At 45.6% G+C, this 12,729-nt stretch overlaps 1 protein-coding gene across 1 annotated transcript in view; it reads left to right on the top strand.

Annotated features, from left to right (window-relative positions):
* LOC137340739 (arf-GAP with dual PH domain-containing protein 1-like) overlaps positions 1 to 12,729 on the top strand; it is a 106,265-nt gene that overhangs the window by 34,245 nt on the left and 59,291 nt on the right. The window contains exons 2-4 of the mRNA XM_068003471.1: positions 390 to 520; positions 1,690 to 1,781; positions 9,012 to 9,094. Of these exons, the coding sequence (XP_067859572.1) occupies positions 390 to 520; positions 1,690 to 1,781; positions 9,012 to 9,094 (306 nt within the window). The remainder of the gene's footprint in view (positions 1 to 389; positions 521 to 1,689; positions 1,782 to 9,011; positions 9,095 to 12,729) is intronic.

A 12,729-nucleotide genomic window follows, 5' to 3' on the forward strand; every position in this document is an offset into this window, starting at 1 on the left:
ACACAAAGGGTAGTGGAAATCTGGAACTCTCTCCACCAAAAAGCTGATGAGGCTGGAGGTCAATTGGCAATTTCAAAACTGAGACTGCTAGATTTTTGTTAGACAAGGGTATTAAGGGTTATGGAACCAAGACAGGTAAATGGAGTTAAGATACAGATCAGCCATGATCTAATTGAATGGCAGAACAGGCTCGAGGGGCTGAATGACCTACTCCTGCTCCTAACTTGAGTAAAGTTATTGCTTGAGGATCTGGTGCCTGTTTCCCAGTGCCTTCAGGAAAGGAGAGAATATTGATTGAAAGAAATGAAAAAGCATAATAATGCATCATGGCTCCCATTGATAAATTAGCCCTAGCATAATGAGAACTTTGTTCTCTGTTATTTTTGCAGATCCCGACTGGGCGTCTTACACTCTTGGAGTTTTTATCTGTTTAAATTGTTCAGGAATTCATCGAAATATCCCTCAAGTTAGCAAAGTGAAATCCGTTCGGTTAGATGCCTGGGAGGACGAGGAAGTTAAGGTAGGTCTTATTTGAGTGGAAATACTGTCTGACTGAGATTGGGAATTCAGCGGGTGGGGAAATTACTGGTTCAGGACAGTTCGTCCTGCTCCAAGGAGGTCATTTTAACCTAACTCGCCGGACGGGAGACCCACAGGATCGGGTAGAACACTAGTTTTATACCCGCCCAATCTTGACTTCACTGGAGTTTAAAATCGGGCAGGGTGTAAAATCAGTGTTGCTCCTGATGCCGTCAGTTTCCCGATGGGTGGGTTAGGTTAAAATTGCTCCCCAAAGTCCAACGGGTCAGAGAATCCCTGCAGAAATTAAACCCCTTGATTTCTCTTTTTTTTAATGCAATTGATTCTTATCGCTTGAAACAAACATCGATGTATCAAGTTTCGGGATATTGGAGCGTAACAAAAACCCCACAAAAGACGATAAAAGAGCTAAAATTAATTTTAAGCGTTCCGTGCTAATGACACAAATCAATTTCACCTGATCCACATCCATCCCATGTAACAATAGCAGCGTCCGTCAATCCATTCTTTAAACACTACGCCCAGTACGGTGATGGAACTACAGTTTTAGGAATAAATCAGCGGTGTTTTCTGACACTCAAGCTTGTGTGAAACACGCAAAAAGCGGAAGTAAATGGGAAGTGAGGCATTAACGTTGATCGAAGATCTCAGGTTATTAGGAGGTATCAAAGAAGAAGGATTTAAGATATGGATTTGGGCCCTGGGTTGGTCATAGGTGCTCCCCTGGGTTGGTCATACGTGCTCCCCTGGGTTGGTCATACGTGCTCCCCTGGGTTGGTCATACGTGCTCCCCTGGGTTGGTCATACGTGCTCCCCTGGGTTGGTCATACGTGCTCCCCTGGGTTGGTCATATGTGCTCCTCTGGGTGTGACATCCTGTAAAGAGAGCCTGACGTGTGATGACACCTCCAGGAATACGTCCAACCAGAGTTGGCAACCATTAACTAACGTGTATCTCCCACTGACCTATTCGAAGAGCACTGTGCAGCAAGAGGAAGATGAGTCTACTCCGCAGCTTTCTCGACTAAGAAAGTTGATTATGGTGCGGGGCAATAGTGGGAAATCAATAATTCATGCCATCTTCAGAACCCATATATACTGAATGAAAATCATCAATTGATTCACAAGTCTGCTCTGTTTTCTCTCGTAGTTTATGGCCTCTAATGGGAACAATTCAGCCAAAGCAAAATATGAGTCGAAGATGCCGCCATTTTATTACAGGCCAACGTTTACAGATTGCCAGTAAGTAATTAATTTAATAAGTAAAATGTGTCCGTTAACTGTTCTGGTTGCATAGCACTGAACAGGAGCATTTCATCAATTGCTATCTGTCTTTTGGATGAGATGTTAAACCGAGGCCCGGTCTGCCATCTCAGGTGGGCATCCCAATTATGGCAGCATACTTGTACCGTAGACACAGTCCTTTTAAATTTTGCTCAAATTTCCTACTTGTAAATAACTTCTCTCTTAAAATATTCTTTGCAGTTGTTCTCACTCCTTCCATTCACACAGGCACTCTTCTCCCCCATCCCAGTTCACACTGTTATGTCCGAATAAACATTCAAGCTGGTGTGGTAGTGTGATGGCTACTTTTATTTCAGACTCTGGAGGGGAATGTAACATTTGGAGACCCTAGAGTCCTCTAGTATTCCATTAACAATATACAAGTACATTATGTAACACTTCCCCATCCTCCCAGAGAACTTCGAGGTGACAACAACCATCTCAAGAATGAGCCTGGTTAGCAGGTTTAAAAAAAACATTAACTAAAGAAATTCAGCAACTGTGCTGTATAACGCAGTGATAAACAGAATAAACCGTAATAACTATCTACAAGTACAAGTCCTTGACCTTTTGCAGATATCTTCGAGTAGGTTTGACAATGGATGAGTTGGGACCAATAACGGGACCAGTAGGTGGTAACTTCTTGGGTTCGGTTTCAAATCCTCTGGGTTTTACATTTTCCTTCGGAATAGTTCCTGTCTCCTTTTTTTTGTATATCTGGATCATCAGGAACTCATTCACTGTGTGACTGCCTTCCAAAATCTGCAAAGGGTGCTGTGAAGTCTGGGGGCCCCTGGACATCATTGGTGAGGGGGGTACAAAGGTCTTGTCATTAGTTTGATCTGGTTAATCTGGTCAAGAACAACATGGGCAATGCACCAAAGTCATGGCTGGCACAGCGCTGCCATACCCCAGCACAAGTCAATGCTTTCAGGGAACAAGGGGGAGAAAACCGCCTGGATTCTGGATACTGGCTGGTATGAATGGGAAATGAAGGAGAAATTCTGCTGCATACAGTGCCAGTCGAATTTCCGATTTAGGGACATAAAAATTTTGGTCTGGCCTCCTGCTTTGGGCACGCATTGCGGCTGCATTGGCCCCTTCGGCCCGAAGCTCAGCTGCCCGTATCCTAACTCGCACCAAGTCCTTTTCGCTCATCACCCTCTGTGCCCGCTGACCTACATTGGCCCTCGTCCGGCAACGTCTCGATTTTAAAATTCTCATCCTTGTGTTCAAATCCCTCCATGACCTTGCCCCCTCCCTATCTCTGTGACCTCCCCCAGCCCTACAACCCCCTCCCCCCCCACCCCACAGTGGTGTGCTCCTCCAATTTTGGCCCTTTGCGCATCCCTGATTTTCATCTCTCCACCACTGGGGGCCGTGCCTTCAGCTACCTAGGCACCAAGCTCTGGAATTCCCTCCCTAAACCTCCCCTCACATCTCACCTCCTTTTAAGATGCTTTTTAAAACCTACATCTTTGATCAAGCTTTTGGTCAATTGTCCTAATATCATCTTATGTGGCTTGGTGTCAAATTTCGTTTGATAATCACTCCCATGAAGTGCCTTGGGACGTTTTACAATGTTAAAGGTGCTATATAAATGCAAGTTGTTGTTCCCCTTGCTGTCTGGACTTGCACCTGAATAATGCCAGCATGGGTGGCAATGCACCAAAGTCTTGGCAGTCACAGCGCTGCCATACCCCAGCACAAGTCAATGCCTTCAGGGAACAAGGGGGAGAAAACTGGGTGAGGAGAAACATATCATGCACAGCAAGTGAAATCAGACCTTCCAAACGGAGGAGAATATTCATGTGCGAATTGTGGGAACACCATTCCTGGTTACGTTAAAGCCCCCGCTGTGTGCAGTGTGCGTAGTCTCTCCACCACATCTCATGGGACATCACAAGCGTGCGTGTGTGATGTAGAAGTCGGAAGTCTAACGCCAGCAAAGAGATCCAGCACAGCTCTCAACCAGCTGTTGCTTTGGAAAATAACAGTATCATTATACAAGTTGCAGTTACATCTTCTCTCTGATATAAGAACCAGGGGCGGGTTCAACCCATGGGCCTGTGTGGGCCGATGCCCAGTGGCCCAGCTAAATATAGGCTCCACCATGCCCCCCTCACCCCCACCAAACCAGGGGGCCCTCTGCAAATATGGGGCTCCCGGTAAAACTCACCATAATGCAGAAAAACCACATACAACAGCTGGATCAAATTATTCTAGCATTTAACAATAACCTAAGAACGGTTCAAGGCCGAGGCGTTACAACGGAAATACTGGGGGTCATTTTAACTTTTGCCGACAGTGTGAAACGGGCGATATCTGATGGGCTGCCCATTATACACCTCTCCCGAGTTTCCCATCCATTGACTTAAATAGAAAAGCTCCAACCAAACACATTCATCAATTTACAAACAAGTGGGCCTTACCTGATGCCAGCGTGTGTGCTGGAATTACTATGAACAGAATGCTACTACCTCACTTTGCACGCTTAATTTATAACCAATAAGGGAAGCCATTGCAATAGAGTTGCTCAACAGAAAGAAGGAACTTGCATTTATATAGCACCTTTCACCACCTCAGGCTGTCCCAAAGTGCTTTACAGCCAATGAAGTGCTTTTGAAGTGTCGTCACTGTTGTAAGGTGGGCAAATATCACAACCAGTTTGCGCGCAGCAAGCTCCCGCTGGGATAATGCTGCCTCTGTAGATCAGGTGCTGACCCCGACTATTCAAATGACCCCAGCCCACAGTTCGAGACAGGGTCAGCGACCAGCTGATTGAACTGTAAATCTTTTTTTTTCATCTCTCTTTCATTGTTCACAGCCTAACATTGGCCAAACTTTGCAGGAATATTAAAGAGAATCCATTTCTGCAGGATCAGCAACTTTGCTGCATTCACATTTTTCTACTGGTTCTGGTTGCCAGTGTGGCTGCTGACTGCAAGAAGTAGTTACCCCACAGAAAGAAATCACTTTACCATCCAGAACTTTCTTAGTAAATTGATCTGTTTTCGGAAACCACTGTCTAATTATTCTCACATTTTACATCTCTTGTGCTTTTTGAAAATGAAAGAAGACTGCAATTTTGAAAAGCTCCTCCCTGTTGTCTTTTTAAGCTGAATCTAGATACAGGTAAAGAGAAGGAGACACTTTATCCAGTTGCCACATAATTATCTGTCAAACAGGCAATATTTCTAGACAGCACAACACCAGATGGACATTATGTTGCCTGACACTCCAGTGCAGTACTGAGGGAGTGCTGCACTGTCAGAGATGCCGTCTTTCGGCTGAGACGTTAAACCGAGGCCCCGTCTGCCCTCTCTGGGGGAACGTGAAAGATCCCATGGCCACTATTTTGAAGACGAGCTGGGGAGTTGTCCCCCGGGTCCTGGCCAATATTGATCCCTCAACCAACATCACTAAAAACAGATTATCTGGTCATTATCCCATTGCTGTTTGTGGGACCTTGCTGTGCACAAATTGGCTGCCGCGCTTCCTACATTACAACAGTGACTACACTTCAAAAAGTACTTCATTGGCTTTGGGACGGCCTGAGGTTGTGAAAGGTGCTATATAAATGCAAGTTGTTCTTCTTCTGGTAGTGGCCATTCTTGCTCCTACATGTAGATAGGATCAGTTTGGCGACCGTGCGTGTCGAGGGACTGAAGAGGCTGAAATGTATTTCAACTGTGGCATGTTTGTTTAATTATTTGGAACATGCGATCACCAGAAGGTACTTTTTCATCCATATGAAATGCTTTATCCTGTATTAAAGCATTTCCTGACTGGGAATTGTTCAGCGCGAGGCCTGGCAAATTGAATGGGGCCCAATGTGGGTGCTTTGCAGCACACCATCTGCATTTGATTAGCATGGGACTGGGTTTGATTACAGAATGAAAGACAGCCTGGAGCCCCTGTTTATGTGACGGGAGTGTTGAAAGAGGAAGTGGTAAGAGAATTGTTTATTATGCATTGTTCTGTTGGAGGGAACAGTCATGGTTTCATATTATTGATGTGAAGCTAAGTAATGTTTTTAGATGTTTTGGACTAAATGTGATTTAACACGTATTGTACCAGGTTCAGCATTGCTGAACCCATCAATTTACAAATCCTTGAACTTAATTCTGAAGTGTGTTCATTAGAAACTAGACCACAACCGGGGTGGGAAGATGCTGCACGGAATGTTGGTTTTTGTCTTGTGCTGGTCAGAGATTTTATTTTGAGATAATTATTTCAATGTGGTTAAGTGATATAGGTCAACTCTTGTTACCTAGGCCACAGCTTTTTTTTTGACCGTGAGACACCACCTAGTCCACTTGCGACACCAATTTTTAAAGCCACGGGCATCAGGTCAGTAAAGGGTTTGAAGCGTTTGAGAGAAAAAACAGTAAAGAGGCCAATTTTCTTTTATATCTTTTGTGGCCCCCAAGGCCCCAAGCTTTTCAACATGGTGTGGGACATTGAGTGAGGTGCACTCTTCACAGTGCAAGAGAACTTACAGAGCTGTTCAAGATTTCAAGGATTGTAAGCTAAGTAAAACTCTAATAATATTGGACAAGCTCTACGGCAAGTGATCCAGGCTTAAGCTCAGAAGGCAGATGAAGACAATTTAGCTTGACCTGCACAGGAGGCACTGAATATATGAGGAACCTGCTAGGGTTGTGGTGGGGGTTGGATAGTGTGGGCACATTTTAAAAGGGAATTAAATGTTTAGCAGAAGAAGTGGCCGAGGGGTATGAGAGCTAAAACAGCATATTGTATTTCTAAACTTTGGGACTGGCCAGATGAACTTTACTTTCGGAAAATAACATTTTTGAGATACAGCACATGAGTAATTTCAGACATGACCTGTGGTAAGTGTAACATGCTTGGAAGGAACAGGTGACTTTAGACCTATGGTTCCCAAAGCTCTCCATCACTGGGGTTTTCCTCGCCTCATGTCTGGGTCTGTTGTAGACTCATTGATAGAGATTGATTGCTGTGATTAGTCAACAACTCCATTATCGTTTTATCATGCGACTACCAGGATGGTAGAAGGTGAACTAGATGGACCTTGGTCTTTTCTCGTCTAGCAATTCCCACATTCCAACCTATTTTATCTCTTTCTTAAATCTAGAAATTCCATCGTGTGATATTAGAAAATGAACCCATGTTTTGTTCGCTACGTAACCTTTTAAAATAAAAATAGCCAACAAAGTATTCATACGAACCCCTTTAGCATAACAGAAGTAGAAAGCCTCTACGCAAGGCACATTAATGCAGCCTAAACAAAGAGTAGCAGAGGAGCACAGACATGTCACCTCCTGCACCATACCAACACCACTCCATGCAGCCTCACCGCTGACCAGATATATCTTTTTCATCTGAAAGGAAACTCAAACCCAAGCTCTTTTTTCAAAAAGTGCCTATTGTGAGATTGGAAACATTCACAGGTCAGACTGTGCCAATGTCGGCTATAATTGTAATTTCCTGTCTGCAGTTCCACTCCAGATAATCGAGCACATACTCGAGGCTGATACTCCCAGTGCAATACTGAGGGAGTGCTGCACTGTCAGAGGTGCCAGCTTTCGGATGAGACGCTAAACCACCCTCTGCCCTCTCAGGTGGATGTAAAAGATCCCGTGGGCACTATTTCGAAGAAGAGCAGGGGAGTTCTCCCCAGTATCCTGGCCAATATTTATCCCTCAACCAACACCACTAAAACAGATTATCTGGTCATTATCACGTTGCTGTTTGTGGGACCTTCCTGTGCACAAATTGGCTGCTGCGTTTCCTACATTACAACAGTGACTACACTTCAAAAGTACTTCATTGGTTGTAAAGCGCTTTTGGGACGTCCTGAGGTCTCTTACTGCGCAGTTGATGTTCTTTCAGTATTTCGGAAGCACAACCTTATTGTGCAGCTCACTACCAACCCAAAGTTAAAGCTCTGTGATCTTGTACGTGTGGCATTTAACACTTCTCAAATTATGATACTCTGCTGATGTCTGAAATATTTGACAAGATTTTAACATTGGTAGGAGGCTACATGGATGGCAACTCTCTCAAGTTAATGAGGGTTGAACACAGGGGCACTGGTTAACTGTCTACTAGCAGTAGGTTTAGATGGGCAGAACTTTCAACCGCAGCAGGGGTGTAAACGGATCGCTCGCCTCTTATAAACCCTACCAGGTTTTCCTTTCCATTTTGAAAGGCTGGTATGTATATTAATACAATTGGAAAGTTTGAGGTTGTGGGGGATTGAAGGGTGTAAGAGATTATTGAAATGTAATAAATCGTACCTGGTAGAGAATGGGTAAAGCTGGCAGATTGAGGAAATAATTGTAATCCTTTAGTTTCTCCTTCTGAAGGTTCTGACTGGGGTCGGTGTTGGGATCTGGGCAGGAATGGCTGGTAGGACTATTAAAAATTTTTTTTAAAACGGGCTGCTTCAGATCAGGGAGGGTACTGAAGAGAGTCGGGGCACAGGAATGGCTAAAGGGGCCAAAGAAACGTGGCAGCTGGGGAGTCGGGCTGAAGAAACTCAGGACTCGGGTCAGGCCCGGGAGCAGGAAGGGAGGGTTGGGGGGAGTGGGAGTAGCACGTCGGCCTGAAATACGGTGGTAGGTCGGGTCAGGTCCAGGAGCGGGACTAGAAGGTTGGGCAACGGGAATGGTTCATAATGTATTACATAAATGCGAGTGTGCCAACCCTCCAGGATGGAGTCTCCACGAGTTAAAGGTTAATTTTTTTTTGAATGGCGAGTGGCGATGGGCAATGCACTGGGCAAGCCAAGCCACAGCACCACCTAGTGGCAGCAGGCCTGCAACTGCATCTGACGGCACGGTTTACATAGAAAAATTCCCTTCACAAACCCTGATAAAGGCAGTTTCAGTTGTAAATATTGACATAAAAAGCATTAGGAAAAATCTTGACAACAAAAGTTGTAAAGAAAGTGCATGCAAATTATAGATAGACACACAGCACAAAATCTGCTGCCCATACCTTTTTATTTTTGAGTTACGTTAAACAGTGAAGTCCTTCAACAAGTTCCTTTTCATTTCTCAGACTCTAGGGGTGGGGGGGGGGGGGGGGAGTGGGACTTAATTGGATAGCTCTTTCAAAGAGCCAGCACAGGCATGATGGGCCAAATGGCAGCCTCCTGTGCTGTATCATTCTATGATTCTATGGTTCCTTGCTTTTCAGAGTCCTTCGGGAACAGTGGATTCGTGCCAAATATGAAAGAAAGGAATTTATCTGCATCGAGAAACAAGAGCCTTACTCTGCAGGTAGGAAAGGCTTTTTATACTCTTAAAGTTACAGAATCCATTACATGCGCAAGCCATCTCTGGTCTATTTAAATAGGCCCTGGGCCTGTCTTTAAGCACCTGGCCTTCTATAGAAAGCATCCAGTTCCAGTTGTGTCTGGAAAATATCCCTGTTTTGGAAGTTCTGTTGCAAAAACATCTCTATATATTTAAGTTTTTTAAAAAAAAAGGTTTTTGAAAGTGCTGGCATAGACGATCCAGCTATCGATCGCTAAGTACAAGCATTCAATTCAGGAACTGTCATAACCGATAAGGGCATGAGAGAGGTATATGTCACTGAACAAGTCCCTTGAAAAAATTACAATGAATTATTGCTAGCATTGACTTTATTTACTTCAGCCTTTGTTTTGAATATTTTTACTTGAAGCATCATAAATTAAGATGACAAGCTGGCTTCCGCTAAATATTGGTCGGACTGTACTGGGCGGTGAATGTGGGTCACAGTTGCTGTTCCCAGGGTCTTTTTGCAATTCAACAGTCAGTGCATTCTTTGAATAGTTTGACAAGATACTGAAGATTTGTCAACTGAGATTAATTTACCAATTTAATTAATTGAGGCGATTTCTGCAGAAGCAGCTGCACAGCTGTTAGTTATCTTGCAAACGATTTCCTTTCTGGCTATCCAGGATTTCGTTACTGTTATTAATTTAACGCTTCGAGTACCCGTGAAACTTTGTTCTGTGGTAACTTGCAAGCGAAAGGTGAAGTGGCCACAAATTGTACCTAAGTGGAACATAGGAAGATAGGAACAGCGGTAGGCCATTCAGCCCCTCGAGCCTGCTCTGCCATTCAATAGATCATGGCTGATCTGTATCTTATCTCCATCTACCCGCCTTGGTTCCATAACCCTTAATACCCTTGCCTAACAAAAATCTATCGATCTCAGTTTTGCAATTTTCAATTGACCCCCAGCCTCAACAGCTTTTTGGGGGAGAGAGTTCCAGATTCCCACTCCCCTTTGTGTGAAGAAGTGCTTCCTGACATCACCCCTGAACGGCCTAGCTCTGATTTTAAAGTCATGCCCCCTTGTTCTAGACTCTCCCACCAGAGGAAATAGTTTCTCTCTATCTACCCTATCAAATCCTTTAGTCATCTTAGCCTCATCCAGACTGAGGTGTTTATCAGCTGCCATATTTGGAAGACTGTTTGGTCTCAAACATGTGTCTTGATTTCCTCCCCTCCCCCCACTCCCAATCCCCATCACCGATGTGAATATATTTTGCAGCTGAAAGCAAAACTGACTTTTCTAGTCGTACTGTTTTAAGTTTGCCAAGCCATCCCTACAACACTCCCTGACTGAGCTGGAGCAAACTGAGTGCTGATCCATCGTCAACAGCAGGCTACATCAAAGAGCGTTACGAAGGGGTTACCAGCGTATTATATTACTTGCCGATCATTATAAAAAGTATCAGCGTCATGTGAGCCCAGTAGAAGCACTGCAATATGTATTCAAATTTTATGATGCCAGACTCTGCTCACTTAACTGATTGCAGCCAAGGCGTCATGGAGAGAGCTATAATTGGTCTCTGCATTGCTGGATTAAGGAAGGGGAAATCGGCCAGGGTTTCCTCGTCATTGCTACCTGGGTGAGTCTTGTTATAAAGCGAGTGAGTCGATGTTGGAGTGAGGCCAGGATCGGGCTTGGGTGCAGTGCCCCTCAAAATTAAATGAGCGACTCTCACACACTCGTATGTGCCAACTGCTAAAACTAACACATGGCTTTTTAAAAAAAAACTGACACAGAACCCCCCCTTCCCCAGCGCCCCCCGCCCCCCCCCCCCCAAAAAAAGCTGATCTTGCGTAACCAGTACTGCAGGCATTTTTTTTATTCGTTCACGGGATGTGGGCGTCGCTGGCGAGGCCGGCATTTATTGCCCATCCCTAATTGCCATTGAGAAGGTGGTGGTGAGCCGCTTTCTTGAACCGCTGCAGTCCGTGTGGTGACGGTTCTCCCACAGTGCTGTTAGGAAGGGAGTTCCAGGATTCTGACCCAGCGACAATGAAGAAACGGCGATATATTTCCAAGTCGGGATGGTGTGTGACTGGGAGGGGAACGTGCAGGTGGTGTTGTTCCCATGTACCTGCTGCTCTTGTCCTTCTAGGCGGTAGAGGTCGCGTGTTTGGGAGGTGCTGTCGAAGAAGCCTTGGCGAGTTGCTGCAGTGCATCCTGTGGATGGTACACACTGCAGCCACAGTGCGCCGGTGGTGAAGAGAGTGAATGTTTAGGGTGGTGGATGGGGTGCCAATCAAGCGGGCTGCTTTATCTTGGATGGTGTCGAGCTTCTTGAGTGTTGTTGGAGCTGCACTCATCCAAGCAAGTGGAAAGTATTCCATCACACTCCTGACTTGTGCTTTGTAGATGGTGGAAAGGCTTTGGGGAGTCAGGAGGTGAGTCACTCGCCGCAGAATACCCAGCCTCTGACCTGCTCTCGTAGCCACAGTATTTATATGGCTGGTCCAGTTAAGTTTCTGGTCAATGGTGACCCCCAGGATGTTGATGGTGGGGGATTCAGCGATGGTAATGCCGTTGAATGTCGAGGGGAGGTGGTTAGACTCTCTTGTTGGAGATGGTCATTGCCTGGCATTTATCTGGCGCGAATGTTACTTGCCACTTATGAGCCCAAGCCTGGATGTTGTCCAGGTCTTGCTGCATGCGGGCTCGGACTGCTTCATTATTTGAGGGGTTGCGAATGGAACTGAACACTGTGCAGTCATCAGCAAACATCCCCATTTCTGACCTTATGATGGAGGGAAGGTCATTGATGAAGCAGCTGAAGATGGTTGGGCCTAGGACACTGCCCTGAGGAACTCCTGCAGCAATGTCCTGGGGCTGAGATGATTGGCCTCCAACAACCACTACCATCTTCCTTTGTTCTAGGTATGACTCCAGCCACTGGAGAGTTTTCCCCTGATTCCCATTGACTTCAATTTTACTAGGGCTCCTTGGTGCCACACTCGGTCAAATGCTGCCTTGATGTCAAGGGCAGTCACTCTCACCTCACCTCTGGAATTCAACTCTTTTGTCCATGTTTGGACCAAGGCTGTAATGAGGTCTGGAGCCGAGTGGCCCTGGCGGAACCCAAACTGAGCATCGGTGAGCAGGTTATTGGTGAGTAAGTGCCGCTTGATAGCACTGTTGACGACACCTTCCATCACTTTGCTGATGATTGAGAGTAGACTGATGGGGCGGTAATTGGCCGGATTGGATTTGTCCTGCTTTTTGTGGACAGGACATACCTGGGCAATTTTCCACATTGTCGGGTAGATGCCAGTGTTGTAGCTGTACTGGAACAGCTTGGCTAGAGGTGCAGCTAGTTCTGGAGCACAAGTCTTCAGCACTACAGCTGGGATGTTGTCGGGACCCATAGCCTTTGCTGTATCCAGTGCACTCAGCCATTTCTTGATATCACGTGGAGTGAATCGAATTGGCCGAAGACTGGCTTCCGTGATAGTGGGGATATCGGGAGGAGGCCGAGGTGGATCATCCACTCGGCACTTCTGGCTGAAGATGGTTGCAAACGCTTCAGCCTTGTCTTTTGCACTCACGTCCTGGACTCCGCCATCATTGAGGATGGGGATGTTTGCAGAGCCTCCTC

The sequence above is a fragment of the Heptranchias perlo genome, chromosome 22 (genome assembly GCF_035084215.1).
Source record: "Heptranchias perlo isolate sHepPer1 chromosome 22, sHepPer1.hap1, whole genome shotgun sequence".
Taxonomy (NCBI): domain Eukaryota; kingdom Metazoa; phylum Chordata; class Chondrichthyes; order Hexanchiformes; family Hexanchidae; genus Heptranchias; species Heptranchias perlo.